At 48.7% G+C, this 15293-nt stretch overlaps 1 protein-coding gene across 3 annotated transcripts; it reads left to right on the top strand.

Annotated features, from left to right (window-relative positions):
* The first annotated feature begins 1932 nt into the window (after positions 1-1932).
* sap30bp (SAP30 binding protein) lies at positions 1933-13468 on the top strand. Of its 3 annotated transcripts, none has more exons than XR_002289859.2 (10): positions 1933-2346; positions 2765-2880; positions 3974-4018; positions 7199-7238; positions 9064-9152; positions 10630-10721; positions 11218-11330; positions 11399-11615; positions 11721-11814; positions 12410-13468. XR_002289859.2 is itself a non-coding variant. In XM_004086787.4 (10 exons), the coding sequence occupies exons 1-10, from the start codon at positions 2253-2255 to the stop codon at positions 12586-12588; spliced, it is 921 nt and encodes a 306-aa protein (XP_004086835.1). In that variant the 5' UTR covers positions 1933-2252; the 3' UTR covers positions 12589-13468. The 3 variants fall into 3 exon arrangements, 2 of the variants coding, with proteins under 2 accessions (XP_004086835.1, XP_020557643.1); XM_004086787.4 differs by having other exon boundaries at positions 11399-11457; XM_020701984.2 differs by lacking the exon at positions 3974-4018 and having other exon boundaries at positions 11399-11457.
* The last annotated feature ends 1825 nt before the right edge of the window (positions 13469-15293 follow it).

Below are 15293 nucleotides of genomic sequence, written 5' to 3'. Positions count from 1 at the left end.
TCTGGTTCTCCTCACAGCCACGTTCCTCTTCATGATCCTGCTGTGCTGCATCCACTGCTGCTGCTGTGGGAAACCCAAATATCAGGCCTCAAGAGTTCAGCCCGTCTGAGAGGAGAAAACCGGACCAGCAGGACCCGTGGACTCCAGTTAACATCAAACGAGGCTCATCTGTGAAGATGGACGCTGCATTCATCGTCTGAACCGTGAGCTTCTGGATGACCTGGGACTCTGAGAGCTGCTGAAAATGTCAGAGGCTCTTCCTGAGCCCTCATCCTGTATCACAGCGCCCTCTGCTGGTGTGACAGTGCAACTACAGGAAGGTTCTGTTCATGGATCTCACTCCCATCAAAATGTACTTTTGGACTCACGCGGGTTAAAAGTTTGAGCCCATAACCATGAGGAGGAAACTTCATCCTTGTGTTGCTGATTTTGTGTGTTCATTGTGTTTGAATAAAACACTTCCACATGTAAATGTTCAGTCGTTGCTGTAGCTGCGCAGGAATCAGTGGACTTCCTGTTTGACTCCAACAGTCAGCGTTTATGGTTTAAACATTAACCCCGAGCTGGTGTTTTCACTTTGCCGTGGCGGCTGTCCTGGCGGCGAGGTGGACTCCACAGAGGCCTTCCCCGTGCAGGGTGACAGCGGACCGCCATGCTTGGCCTCCTCACGTCCTTCCACAGCTTTCTGTAGAGCCAAACGGGGACTGGAGCCGTCTGTTGGGAGTCGCTGAGCCGTGAACGGATCGTTTGGTTGGACATGGCGGGGCTGAGGTGGGTGTTTGAACAGGAATGTGTTAGTGGGGGGAAGGGGGGGAAGAACCACCAGCAGAAGGTTAAAAATATATAAATATATTTTTCTAAAACTATGTTTTGGGGTAACTTTGGGGCTGATTCCTCCCTTCCTGCACAGTTTGCTGGAGCAGCAGGAACCCACAGCTTCACCTGAGGACTGGGTGGACTGGTTCCTGCATCGCATGCAGCAGGAGCCCTGGGCCCTGGGGGGCTTTGTGGTCTTGGCTCTGTTCGCCTTGGGGACGCTGGCCTTGGCTTTCTTCGCTCTGCTGTACGGATGCTGCTGCGGCCCACGGAGGAGGAGGAGGCAGGAGGACTCTGTGATTTAGACGCCAGCAAACGTCTGGAGTCTATGAAAGGACGGATGGTCCAAATGCTGAACTTCGTTTTAGTTCCCCCCCTTTAAAAACACATGTACCGCGTGTGCCTGTGTGCTGTAAAACAACGTAGTGATGGGCTGCAGACGTGACAAATGAAACATCCGCGGCTTTATGACTCAACTCATGTCTACAGGAGTTCATTTATGGACAATTATCCTCAAAATGATGATTTGAAACCACAAGAAAGCAGTAAAATATAAAAACCTTCCCCTTTGTCTGCTGATGTCTCACTAAAATGAGGCATTTTATAACCAAACACAACTTCAGTTTACTTTGCTTTAGACAAAATCTAATGCAGCCCTCTATGGATGAATAAAAACATCACAGTGTGCATTTCTGTTTATTTCATCATTTCTCCTCATTAACGTGAAATGAAATCGTTGTTTCTACTAACAAGAACCTTTTTCCGGTTTGTATTTAAAGATGATAAACGATCACAAAAAACATTAATAGAACCTTCAAACAAAGAAAACAAGATTTAGAAAATGGTATTTCTTACAGCCAAACCATGAATGAATACAAATGCAAGTTTTTCTGTTCCATCAGACTTTCTTTTTTTGATTTAGAGAATGTTTTGAACATTTCAGAAAGAAAATCCCAAATTCGGAATCTGAAGGAACAGAAAAACTTCCATAAATACAGAACAAACATATTTCAATAAAAGTTATATTTTTGAACCATTACCACTAGCATGGATAATGTTTAAATGAGGTAGATGTGGATCATCTGTCACTCACCTATAATGTTCTCTGATCTATCGGGGGGGGGGGGGGGGGTGAGCTGCAGGAACAGCCGCTCAGAACCCTTTGCGGGTCAAACTCTAACCGTAATCCTCATCTTAACGCTTCCTCTGGGTCGGTCCGGCCCAGAAAAAGGTCCAGGACTCCCGCAGCTATTTTGAAAATTACGTGCCAATAGACACTGAATTGTTTTCTTTAAAAAAAAGTTACATAAAGGAAACTTTGAGTCGTCGTGTTTGGGCTTCGTGTTTACTACTCCGATCACAACACAGAAACGGCATGTGCGCATGCGCAGTTTGTGACGTTTGAATTCCGCGACCAAGCATCGCGTTCGACGGCGATGGCGAGCGGCAAAAAGAGCGCTCTTCTTTCGTCTTTAGCGGATTATGGAGACGATTCAGAACCGGACTCTGACCCAGAACCAGAGGAGTCGGGTATGTCAGAACTGTCTTTCGCTTTGGGCGACTATAGCTCGCCTTTTAAACCGGACCAGGAACGTCATGCTAAAGCTAACGTTAGCTGTAGCTAGCTTAATATAACCGACCTCCTTCATTATCTTTGGTAAAAATACTCTTTTGTTATTTTAATTTTGCCTGTTTCTAAATGTCAATAATAACATATAGTTAGACACCCGGCACAATTTAACAAGTATTTATTTACATAAAGGTAAACTTAACAGAGTTCAACATAAATTTATCGAATCGAACTGTATAATATTTACTAATTTACTGTAGTTAACGCGGATCCACATTTAGCTCCGTTTTCGGTGTGACGTAATTCACTCGGTGTCGTTGCTGATTCTGACCCGTTTTCTTCTTCCTGTCTGGGAATCTTGTGGTTCTGTCCGCTCAGAGGTCCATGGAGGAGGAAGCCTCGTTTTATACGGTTATGGGGAGGAGGACCTGAACCGAACCGAAGATCCCGGAAACAGAGAGTCTGAAGATGAAGGCATCAAGGAAAGCAACTCGGTCAGTATTTGACCTAATTCTGCCTGTTTGAATGTAGATGTGGACACAGCTGTGAGGCCCTTTGCCCTGCTGGAGGCAGAGAGTGAAGCAGCTGAGAACTGCTGTCTGGACTTTCTGTCTGTTTGTCGAAACATTTTAGTTCTGGTTCAAGTTTTTTGTGTCTGTGACTCTGATGGGAACAAAGGAAGCAGCAGAAACTCTTAAAAACAGCCTGATAGTCATAGTTCTGTCATAGTTTCAATAAATATCATATAGATGTTTTATATCAGCGGTGACCGACTGCGTTCATAAAATTTCACTTTCTTTTTATTTTTCTTTGTAGTCTCAAGAGTTTATTTGGTTATTTTTTCATCACATACTTTTGTTAAGTTATTTTAGAGGAGTTCTGGATCAAAAACAATCAAATCTAAAGGAAAGGAGCAAAAATAAAACTTAATCACATTCTAGGATAAAAATAATCTGTTTATTTTAACGATCCAGAATGAATCAACCGTTACTGTTCGGAACATGTTGGTCCTGAAAGCTCCTGCCTGACGGACCTGTTTTCATTTCTGCCTGAACGTCAATGTTAACCCGGACTCTGGTAAAAAAGCAGCCTTGGATGCAGAAGAGTCTTTAGTCTGCGTCATGGTTTGTTGACGTCTCACAGAAGAAGCACCAACTGGAACGCATCAAACCTGCTTTCTGTGTGGAGGTTTCAAAGGAAAACGGGGTTTTGATGCCACACATTTCCTTTCCTGTTGTGCTGAATATCCTTATGGATAAATGTTCAGGACTGGATGAACCTCGGAGCTTTGTGCTGCTTTCAGGTTTGGCTGGATGCTCGTTTTCTGCCGTCAGCAGCTTCATATGTTTCCAGGCCTCTTTCCTTTTGGTCAAAGTTTGGGCCTGTGGAACAGGTCGTTTGAAACGGTGGGGTTTTATTCCGAGCAGTTTCCTATGAGGAGACGGTGAAGCGTTGTGTCAGGGCAGAGCCATGTGGCCTTCAGAGTTTCAGCAGCAGACTCAGGTGTTTGGCAGCGGAGGATGAAGATGGCTCCTCCCTCCCCGCTGCTGTGCCACAGTGTTAACCTTCTATGTTTTTGTTTTGTAGGAAATGGACGGATCAGACGAGGGGAGGGACCCCGATGATTTTGAGGTATTTGAACCCCCACCTGCTGTGGGATGGATGCCGCTGCTGCTCACCTGTGTGGTGCTGGGACCTGACTAACACACCTGACAGCTCTGTGTGTGAAGGAGCAGTCTGCTAAAGTGTGCGGCGCTTTGAGCTGAAGTCCACACCGGCGCGTACCTGCGCACGCACACAGGTGTGACGCCCGCCAGCCTGCGGCGTTGAGGCTCGGTCCTCACCGGCAGCAGCAGCCTTAAGCCTCAGCTTTCTGCTAATCTGATCCTCTGCTGACGCATGAAGGTCGTCTGTCTGTTTTTCTACGCGGGGAAGCGAGACGACAGCAGGCGGAGCGTGTCTGACTGTTTATCAAAGGTTACAGGAGCAATGACGTTTAACACTTGTCTGTAATGAGACGTCCATCTGTTGACTGACAGAAACGCTGGTTTTCCTCGCTGATGGAGCGATGGCGTTTGGGTTCAGTGGAGTTTACTTCTCATGGTTGTTGCAGTGAAGTTTGTTTGCATCGTCTCTTCTCGGAGCCGTTTGCATCCACACAGATCCTTATACAGATCAAGTCCGGTTCTGGTTTTCTGTTGGTAAATAACAGCAGATATAATCAAAGATAGAGATGTTTAACCAAAAGCATTTCCAGAAGAAAATGCAGGTAGATGCCGTGTTGCTGAATGAAAATGAAACTTAAAGGCTAATGATTGGCAACAAAAGAAAGAAATGTTCAAAATTGACCTTAAATAAAATGAGAACAAATAAATAAAGTAAGAGAAAAATAGATATGTTTGTGTAAAATGCCAGAGCCGGGTATCGAACCAGCGAGCGTCTGCACCAAGGATTCCCCATGTGTTTCAATGGAGGCAGAAATCCTGGAATATCTGGAAAAGTTCAAGGATTTGAAGGACCAAAAGTCACAGCTGGAAAAAGCTGAAGATGCTGAACATTTGAATAGTTGAATGGATAAAATAGCTGAAACATTGTAGAAGTTAGGCAGCAAAACATGGAGGAAGATACTAGAAAAAAGAACGAGACACAGGAAAACTATGATTGGTTGAAGGATTTATAGATTTAAGCGATTAAAAACATCCTCATAATCAAACAGGTTTATGGTGCAGTGGTTTTTTCTGGCACTCAAAGACTTTCCAAATATAATTGAAGTTAAGTTGACAGATAAATAACCCAAAGAGGGACCTAAACAAATCCAAGTCACTCCACATTGAACTTCTCCTCATTTTTTGTCCCTCTCTCCCTTTATTTTTATGTTTTGTTGTTTCCATCTTCATCATCTGTCTTCTGTTTGGACTAACCGCCCTGAACCAGTCGGATCCCCGTCCGCCTGCCGGATCCTCATCCTCCGCTTATCAGCTTTTCTCTGCTTGTTTTAAATCCAGCTCTGCTTTTTCCTCCACGTAACACGGGAGTGAGGTTTCTGTGGTCATGAAGGGTTGATGGCGGGTTGGGTCTGGGTCGGCTGGGGGGGGGGTGGGGGTATGACAGGAGGAAGAGCCACAGTCTTCATGCTGACTCCAAAAGCATCAGATTTGCTGCTGGCTGTGGACGTGGAGTGTCTGTGGGTTTGACAAAGATGTGCTGTCAAGGTTTCACATGTCCAGATCCACTAACATCAGGTGTCAAAGGTCAATTGTAGTCAGGAATGTGTGCTGCTTGGGAATAGGTTTGATTCCTGATGTTCATAACTGAAGGGACCTTATAAACATGTTAATGTTTGAAGGGAATTTGTTAGCGTTGATCCTTTTTTACCTGTCAGGAGTGAATCTCTGAGCTGTTATTCAGAATCTACTCTGCTGTTTCTGGTATGTATGTGGTTTGTCGGTCATCTGTTTGCTGTTTTTTGGTCCTCCGTCTTGGTTGCCAGGTTACAGAAGGATTCCAGAGAACATCGGCTCCTTCTGTGCTGGAAATGCGGTTCCTTCATCTGCAGAGAGTTGGCAGAGCGGGCAGCATTTCTCAGTCGGTACACGACTCCAGCCGAGCTGCAGAGATTTACTGTTCCTCCTTTGAAAGTCCAGCCTGAGGCTTCACTGCAGGGATTTCAAGTAGAGCTGAGAGATATGGCCAAAAATAAATCTCTGAAAGCCCCCCCCCCACCACGAGAAGAGGGCTTTCAGTCCGTCACTGTGGTCTGAAGCTGCTGTAAAGATTCAAAGCTGCTGAGAAAACAAGGACAGCTTTACTGAAGGGGAGCAGATGGACAGAAAAAGCTCTTTATTCCTGATTCGGCCTCCAGGTGAAAAAGTCTCAATTTCCCCAAAAATACACGTCTAAAACAACAAATGAATCTGTTAAATCCATGAACCGCATAACCCTGACTTGAAGGGGAGAACTTCCACCACTAGGGGGCACAATCCCATGCTTTCATGTGGCTGTCCCTCATCTGGGTAAATGCTGATTCACACACAGAACTTTCACACCGGATGGTTCTGGTCCACAGGAACACGGATCAGCACCGGTGCAAACGGGGAAACAGATGAGCTTAGAGCAGCAGGTTAGGGATGGAAATGACTGATGGAGACATGGAAGGAGGACTGATGAATGAGGGACATGTTGGAGGAGAAGAGGAGGATGTTAGGGAGGGTTGGGGAGGAAGAAGAAGAGGATGAAGAGTGGAAAGGCAGTTGGTCCTGCTAACAAACCTGTGGAGGGAGAGGATGTCAAAGGAACGGAGGAGAAGAGTTCTGCTTCCATTTTTAGGAGAACGGAGGCGTGCAGAGGTATAGAAATAGAGGAATGACGCTGAGGTTATGGGACGAGTGGAGGTCAGAGGAACATCTGTGAGGAACACGAAGAGAACCACAGATGTTTGCTTTGAGGATGTTTCTGGAGAACATCTGGAGCAGCTGCTTTGGGTCTTTGAAGGTCCAGAGAGAGGAGCTGCGGTGAGGATGAGGAGCAGCAGAGAAGGAGGTTGGAGATGTTCAGGACATGGATGAGAGCTGGAGGATGGGGGAGAGGTGCATTGTGGGGGAAGCAGTGATGATGTTGGTGAAAGGATGCTGAGGGCGGAGCTACCAGGAAAGGGAGGGAGACCAAAGATGAGGCAGATGATCTGCTGTGGCGCCCCCTAAAGGTTAAAGGCAGAGAAAGCTGATGGGGCCTCAGGAAACTGCTTAGACTTTGAGGAAACCTAAATGTTTCTGTTTGTCCCCCCCATTCCTCTTCATTTGCTTTCTATTCCAGATCTCTGAGAAGAACAACATGGATCCAGGTGAGCTTGTTGGTGAGTGAAACAGTTATTTTCTCTCCTAACCTCTTAAAGTTCTAAAGTTTGTCTAAACGAACTCTAATTAGGTCACCAGTGTGGAGAGAGGATTTTCCAAAGCTAGAGGTCACCTAAAGGTCAGAGTGTGAGAGGTTCAGAGAAGCTGAAGGACGCGGAGGCTTTGGTTTTTCAGATCTGGAAATGACTTGTAGGAGAAGTCGGCTTTAGTTGACGCGGTTAAAACAGAAACGAATCCTCAAATGGGAAGCACGGCAGTGGTAGGATGATGACATGGGATTTGGTGTCTGTCTGTCCCTGCGCTTTCCTTCATGGTAGAGATGGTTCTGAGTAAAACGTTCTCGGCTTAAACAGGTTTCCTCAGCCTCAGCGAGAACTGATCTCCAAACTCCTCAGTCTTGGACTGGAACAAGGTTCCATAAGATCCGCTGGTTGAATAATTACAAATATGAGTCATCTTTAGAGGACATGAGCTTAATCCTGTAAATATTGAGTTTAGGGTCATGAGCTCCGTTCTGGATCATCTAAGGAGGCGTGTTCTCCTTGTTGAACACAGAATAGTGTCCTAATCTGAAGGGCGCCCCCTGCTGGATGCTAGTGGTAGAACATCATTAAAAAGATTTTGAGGCGTGTGGAGATTTCCGGATGAGTCAGCCGTGTTTGATTCAGAGATTTCTATTTTATGGAACAAAATGTTCTTGTGAAGCTGACTGAGCAGCGAGTCATCGCTCACCTGCACAGGTGTGCAGCATCACACAGGATGGGTGGGTCTGGGAGGGGCAGCTGTGACCACGCTGGGGCTCATGAGAGCTCGTCGTCCGCGTTCTCGCCTCTGCAGCATCAGAGTCTGGACCTGACCGCTCCTGCAGCCCGGCCGTCCCCCGTCCTCAGTAAATGCCAGCGTGTCTGAGAGCGCCCTTTGTCTGATCTCTGGAGGGGCCGACTGTCCCAGCAGCCCCCCCAGGGCACAGACTGTGACTTGTGGGGAGGACAGACGGTTGTTCAGATGGTGAATAGAATCTTGTCTCTGTTTTTTACTCATGGTCCAGCTTCCTGCTGCACTTGCTGTAAAAATAAACGGACATATTTGGGGAAAAGCACGCAGATCTTCATCCCCCCCCTCCTCCTCAGTGGGCCTGCTGGGGTGGGTTTGGCATAGCGAGGCCTGTGCGGTGGGTGCAGTCATGATGCGCGTGCATGTGAACAGTTTAATGAGATAAGTGAACCCCTGTGAGTCACCGGGCCTGTCCCGTCAGGCTTTTCCTGGAGGCCACAGAGTTGCAGCTCCTGCTCCAGAGGAGCTGGGAGCTCTGCTCCACCACGAGTCTGTGCTGATCCTGCCAGACCAACACAGCCGTCCCATGGGGGGGGGGCTGTCAAATGTGGTGAAAAGGGAGACACTTTAATCCCCCAACAGAACGGTTCTGTTCAGGAACAGAATGACGGTTTGAAACTGAGCCTCCAGGTGAAATGTTCCTCTGCTGTTTGGTTCAGGTGGGACCGCAGGAGGAGGAGGAGGAGGAGGAGGGGGGAGGGGGTGAATCTCCCCATGTTTGGTCAAGTTTCCACTCGTCTGCAGCATTCCTGTAGCTGCAGCGCCGTCTCTCTGACTGAGGGTGTGACGCCCAGGAATGCCTGGCCCGCAGTCAGGGAAACGGCAGCAGGAGCAGACAAAGGGGGCTCCCGGGGTGGGGTGGGGGGTCTGTTCATCATGCAACGCTCAACCGTCGCACCCTAGCTGGGGAGGGCAACCTTACACCATGCTGTCCTGTTAAAGATGCCCCCTCCACCCCCTGATTGTCCTGTGATGTTTGTGTTCCTGCAGCTCTGTTCTCAGAGAGGGTGAGGAACATGTCACCTGACGAGATCAGGATCCCCTCCGAGCCTCCGGGACGCTGCTCCAGCCAGCTGCAGGTACGGCCCGCACCGCGGGAGTCCAACTACAGTCCTGTTCTCCAACCCACGAACCCCCCTGACCCAGGTGACCTGCAGCAGATCTCACAGCAGGAGGTCACTGCAGATCACAAAGAGAAAGAAAACGGCTTTCTGTGACCACAGCTGAGATCAGGAGGCCGGTTTTCATTGGTTGGAACTCCTCACCTACTCCTCACCTACTCCCCAGGAGTCATGAGCAGGTGAGGAGCAGGTGAGGAGCAGGTAAGTCCTCTAAAGCCTCTGCGTTGCTGGTTTCTTCGCCTCCTATATCAGTGAAAGTGTCTAAACCTTCTGCAGGTAATCCCATAATCCAGTTCCTCTGGAACCAGATTACTGAAGTGATCTGGTTCCTCTGGAGAACCCCCTACCCCCCTGAGCACACCTGAACCCCCGCCTCTGATTGATTGATGAGGAAGAACGTGTCTTTGAGAGTCTTTCAGAACCCTGCAGAACGTCTGCTCTGAGGACTCGATCAGACCACAGAAGGGTTGAGGACGTGGCGTTCTCAGAATAACCCGTTTGTGGCCTAAATGAGAGGTTTCCTCAGGTCACAGAAGCTTCTGGTGTCAGCAGAGATCTGCCTTAATCACAGCAGAGCTCCACCTTCCTCCTCCCCCTCCTCCTCCTCCTCCCTCGGCGGTACATTCGGTACCTTTCACTCCTTTGAGGTCTGAGGCAGGTCAGGACACACCGCTCACCAGCGGCGCCCTGCGGCCCGACACTCCCGCCGCTGTCAGATGAACAAGCCATGATTCACCTGGACGCCCCTGAAACCCCCACCCTCGGGCTGTTGTTTTCATGACCCGCTTTGATCCGTTTTACCTCCAAAGCAGCGAGAGAGGGGGAGGGGGGGGGGTGTCATTCCAAACGTGTGCCAAATATCAAAAAAAACTTTATTAGTGGAAACAAACGCAGAAAGCAGCTTCACTATGAAAGAGTCCCAACACGGTGGTGGTGGTGTCATAGTCTGGGCTTTCTTAGCTGCTTCGGGACCTGGAAGATTGGTTCTGTTGAGCAGAACCACACCGTCTGGATCTTCCAGAAGTCCTGAGGCAGAAACCTCTCCGGATTCTCCTGGAGGTCCGCCTCAGAGCGGGTCAGGAGAACCAGAGGACCCTGTGACCCCCCCCCTCCAGCCAAAACACTGGACCACTGCTGGTGGGGGGGCAGAGGGTTGGTCTGATCTTTAAACGTGGTCTGAATGAAAGTTGGACAAACGTGTAAATAAATCGAGGGGTCATTGTTCACTGAGGGAGTCGCCATGGCAACAGAAGCAGCAGCTCAGAAAATGATAACAGACTGGAACAGCTGTCATGTTGTCCATGATGGAGGAGTCTGTGGTTTAGTGGAGGGGATGGTCAGACCCCCCCTCTGCCTGCTGCAGAAAGCAGCCTTTGTGTGGCGGCAGAGGGGGCGGAGCTACGGTTTCCTTCAGCCCTCTTTGTTTCTGTTGCAGGAGAAGATCCACAAACTGTATGAGAGGAAGCTCCATGGAGACTTTGACACCAACAGCCACATCCAGAAGAAGAAGGAGTTCAGAAACCCCAGGTATGCAGCCGAGGAGCCCCCACCTCCACAGATACTTCCTGTTTGCACCCAGCTGACAGAGAGACGGAGCGAAAAGTGTTCAGGAAACCGTCTGTCAGATGGGACGGCGTTCCAGAAGGGAAGGAGGCTTCAGGAGGAGCTGTGGTCCCACGGCGGTCTGTGACGCCGCTTTAAAGCCACAAACGTTCTTAGTAAACTCCTATGAGGGACAGAGGCCACACCTGACACCAGTCACATGACCCGAACATCAGACACCTTCACCCAGGAATAACAGTCCTGTCCCTCAGTGTCAGTGGGACGGTAAAGGAACTCGCACTGTGGTTCCAGGACCGCAGAGGAATTCTGGGAACTTGTGGCCTCTCTGTTTCTGACAAACAAACCAGACTGCAGACCAGAGACGAGGACTCGGTCCTGCTGGGGGTCATGACCTCCTGTGCAGATGGGGCGGCGGTGTGCGGTTGCAAACTCAGTAAACCCTCCTGCTGTTTTCTTCCAGCATCTACGAGAAGCTGATCCAGTTCTGTGCTATAGACGAGCTGGGCATGAACTACCCCAAAGACGTGTTTGACCCCCACGGCTGGTCAGAGGACTCCTACTACGAAGCTCTGGGTGAGTCGGCTTCTCTTTCCTTCACGCCTTCCTCCTGAAAACGGCTCATCCTCCTCCTGCTTCTGCAGCCAAAGCCCAGAAGGTGGAGATGGACAAGCTGGAGAAAGCCAAGAAGGAGCGCACCAAGGTGAGGCTGGATTCCTGCTGCCTGCCAGGGGCAAGTCTGCACCGGCTGCAGCTCATCCCTGTCAGCGTTCTGCACCAGAACCACCTTTACCGGCCAGAACCCGGCCCAGACAACGCCAGGAGAAACTGAAGCTCCTGCTTCCTTCTCAGCTGTGTTTAGTTGAGAACCGTCTGCTGTGGTTTTACAAACCTCTGAGGCACATTTCCATGACGGGCTCCTGCGTTTGTGTCTCTAATCTCAGTCTGCTGTGGTTTGTTCTGCAGATCGAGTTCGTCACAGGAACCAAGAAGGGAACCAACCCGTCCAGCACAGCAGCCTCCACCACCAGCAGCGGCAGCAGCGGCAGCACCGCCACAGGTGAGCCGGCTGCTGCCGGGGCACACGCAACACAAAAGCATCAGAAGCTTTGGAAAGGAGCAGAACTCCTGAACAGCAGGAGAACACAGATCCTCCTCCTCAGGAGGAACCGGGCTCTCCTGCTTGGTCCAGAAAGCAGGTCACTCCGTGAGACGGACAGAAGCAGCACACTCGTCTCTGATTGGACGAACACTGACGAACAGAGGAAGGAGTGTTTCAGGTTCTGCTGTAAATAGATCTGACGCCAAGAACTGGATCAGTCCTGATCCCCACTAGTTCTTAATCCCACAAAGGCTCTCCTGAACCTCCGCTGGGCACTTCTGCACTTCAGATATTCAGAAAAAACGCCACAGGAAGTCACATGTGGCCTTTTATTTTGAAAAACCAGCCGATTCTCTCCCGGCATGACCTGCTGGAACTCCTTCATCAGTCATTCCTGCTGCAGTTTAATGTTTTGACCGTTTTAACTCAGTACCTGTTTCCTTCTTTTACTGTCATTAGAAACTAAAATGGATTCAGAATAGAATCTTCAGGCCTCTGCTGACAGAGCAGCTGGAACGTGTGACGATGAACTGCTCTGTTTCTTCTCCTCCAGACGCCCAGAAGAGGAAGAGCAAATGGGACTCCGCCATCCCCGTCACCTTGGCCCAGCCCACCCTGATCACCACCTCTGGGACCCTGCCCGCCGTGGTTTCCGTGACGACCACAGCCAGCGGCACCAAGACCACCGTCATCTCTGCGGTGGGGACCATCCTGAAGAAAGCCAAGCAGTGAGGAGGAGGAGCAGCTTCAGGTTCTTCGGCTTTTCCTCAGACCAGGTCAGGTCCAGAGAGGAGCTTCCTGTGCTCGGACTCTGTGGAACCGTCCAGAGACTCTTTTTCACATTTTTGCGTTTGTACATACGGGAATAAACGGATGAGCTGTTGCCTTTTCAGGCGTGTCCTGTGAATGTTGGCGGGAAGCCACAGCATGTGTGCGGCAGGTGGAGGCTGCGCTGTCTTCACCTCAAACACGCCGCCCCTCCCATCAGCCATTCTGCTTTTCACATAGGGGGGGGCTGTTCTGTCACGGCAGCATCTGTTTTTCATGGAGTTGGTCGTCGGGGTGTAGCGGGCCGCTGAGGAGGGCGCGGCCCCGATTCCCGACCATCAGCCGAGTCTTGCCCTGGTTTGGCCCCGTCGGTCGTGTTCTTGGCTCTGAGTTGGAAAACCTTCTGCTTGTATCTCAACGTGTTTTTACAGAGCCAGGAATGCTGGAGGAGACGAAAACATCAGGTTGGCTGTGGGGTCTACAGCTCATGACTTTAAACCCTCCCTTTATTTCTAGACGCAGGTCAATTAAACACAAAGAAAAAACGTTTTCTGGTTGGAATGAAATGAACTTTCTCTTAAAATCCTGACGTCGTCATGTAAACAACAAACAAACGTGAACTTTCAGCAACATGTCTGAACCAATGATGGACGTGATGAACCTTCTGTTCACAGAACAGGAAGTGACATCACCGTTGTCATCTAAAAATGTTTGCGTTTCAATGTATGTACAGAATAAATCAATAAAAACCTTTTCTTTAGTTTCATAAAGAAAAGGTTAGCTGTATTCTGAAATCGAGAGATGTTTGTTAAAGGACCATAAATAAACTTTAAAATAACTGTCATTTGGTGGAGAGACGTGGTCATGTGACCTGGTGCGCACATGCTCAGAGCGTTCCTCTAAAGCTAACCTAACGGGTTCTAGTGTTGGGTTTTTTGTTCCAGCTTTAGTAAAATATTCAGGTATTGCTAGCTAATCATTAGCCTAGCATGCTAACGTTTAAATAGCTTAATTAGCTTTTCCATCTTTAAATGAAAGTAAATGTTTCATTGTTCTTGAATTTTCTTATGTCTGTTGCTGAAAGTTGCAAAACAAATGCACACACATATTAAATAATAAAGTTTACCCTCAAGCAGAAAAGTGGTTCATACAAATGTACTCCTCCTGTGTCTAAAACGACATAAACCCCTGCAGTAGCAGCAACATCTGTCCACCACTAGAGGCCTTCAGCTCTGATTGGGTTGTTCAACATGCCTCTCAACTGGTTCCACTCTTACCTCTCTGGTCCCATCTAATTTATTCAATTAAAAACATTCACTTCCCACACAGTTCCTATCATTACAGGTGTGCCCCAGGGCTCTGTCCTAGGACCCCTGCTATTTATCATTTACCTACTCCCTCTTGCTCAGATCCTCCGTAAATACAAGATTCACTTCTGTTGTTATGCAGACGACACTCAGCTCTACATCTCCACCAGGCCAAATTCCTCTCTACCTCCCACTTCCCCCACTGACTGCCTTCTTAAAATAAAGTCTTGGTTTACTGTTAATTTCCTAAAACTAAACAATGATAAAACCGAACTTCTGATCGGCACTAAATCCATTATAAACAGCATCCAGAACTTCTCCATTCCCTTTGAAACCTCCTCCATTGCCCCCTCCCCTCAGGTCAAGAGTCTGGGTGTCGCCTCTCCTTCACTTCACTCATCAACAGCATCACCCGGTCTGCCTGTTTCCACCTTCACAGCATCCGTGGTCTTCGCCCCTCCCTCAGTCCTCATTCCACAGCCGTCCTGGTTCACAGTCTGGTCACTTCCTGCCTGGATTACAGCTTTAACTCGCTTCTTCTTGGTTTACCACAAAAAACTACAACATGTTCAGAACTCAGCTGCCAGAATTATCCCTGAAACACATCACACCTGGTCTGCAGCAGCTCTAATAGCTATAGATCACTCAGCCAATTACAGACAAAATACTCCTCCTGACTTCCATCCACAACCTTCCTCCATCATATCTATCAGATCTTGATCATGTGGCCACACCCACCCGTACCCTCAGATCCTCCTCCTCCCTTCATCTGGATGTCCCCACTGCCTTGTCACTATGGGGGGGGAAGCTTTCAGCTGCTCTGGAACTATCTACCCCCTGACCTCAGAAGCATCGGCTCTTTCTCACAATTCACCAGGAAACTAAAAACTCATCTTTTCTAACTTGCCTATTTCCCCCATAACTTATTCTTAAAAGTTTATTTTATTGCTTTTATTTTCACTTTATGGTAGGCGACCTTGGGTTCCTAGAAAGGCGCCTAACAAATCAAAAGTATTATTCTTGTTATGATTGAGGCGCTGGGGGGCGGGGTCAGTAAACCAGATGGTTGAGTCAGGAGGGGGGAGCTGGTTCTAAAGGAGTTTTGTTCTCCTGCAGAGAACGCTCCATTCTGTTGAAGCATATCCGGTTGCCATGGCAGCGCTTGCTCTGTGGGGTCTGTAGAGAGAGGAAGGTGCCCCCCCCCCCCCCCCCCCCCTTTAGATTCTTTAAAAGTTCAAGCACAGAGACGTTTAGGGGGAACGTCACACATTGAAGAGTTCTCTGAAGTTCTTCAGAGGGTTTTGATCATCGTCAAATGTGGACCATGAGTCCACCGCTGCAGAACCCTGCTGTGGTTCTGAA

The sequence above is a fragment of the Oryzias latipes genome, chromosome 19 (genome assembly GCF_002234675.1).
Source record: "Oryzias latipes chromosome 19, ASM223467v1".
Taxonomy (NCBI): domain Eukaryota; kingdom Metazoa; phylum Chordata; class Actinopteri; order Beloniformes; family Adrianichthyidae; genus Oryzias; species Oryzias latipes.
Note: the sequence above shows the minus strand (reverse complement) of the source record. Positions and strands in the feature narration are given on the sequence as shown.

Excerpts from the sequence above, each read along its gene's own strand:
- sap30bp (XM_004086787.4), top strand. The coding sequence starts at position 2,253 with ATGGCGAGCGGCAAAAAGAGCGCTCTTCTTTCGTCTTTAGCGGATTAT. Across the intron at positions 11,331-11,398 it reads CTCCTACTACGAAGCTCTGG|CCAAAGCCCAGAAGGTGGAG; the intron begins GTGAGTCGGCTT and ends CTGCTTCTGCAG. Across the intron at positions 11,815-12,409 it reads CAGCGGCAGCACCGCCACAG|ACGCCCAGAAGAGGAAGAGC; the intron begins GTGAGCCGGCTG and ends CTTCTCCTCCAG.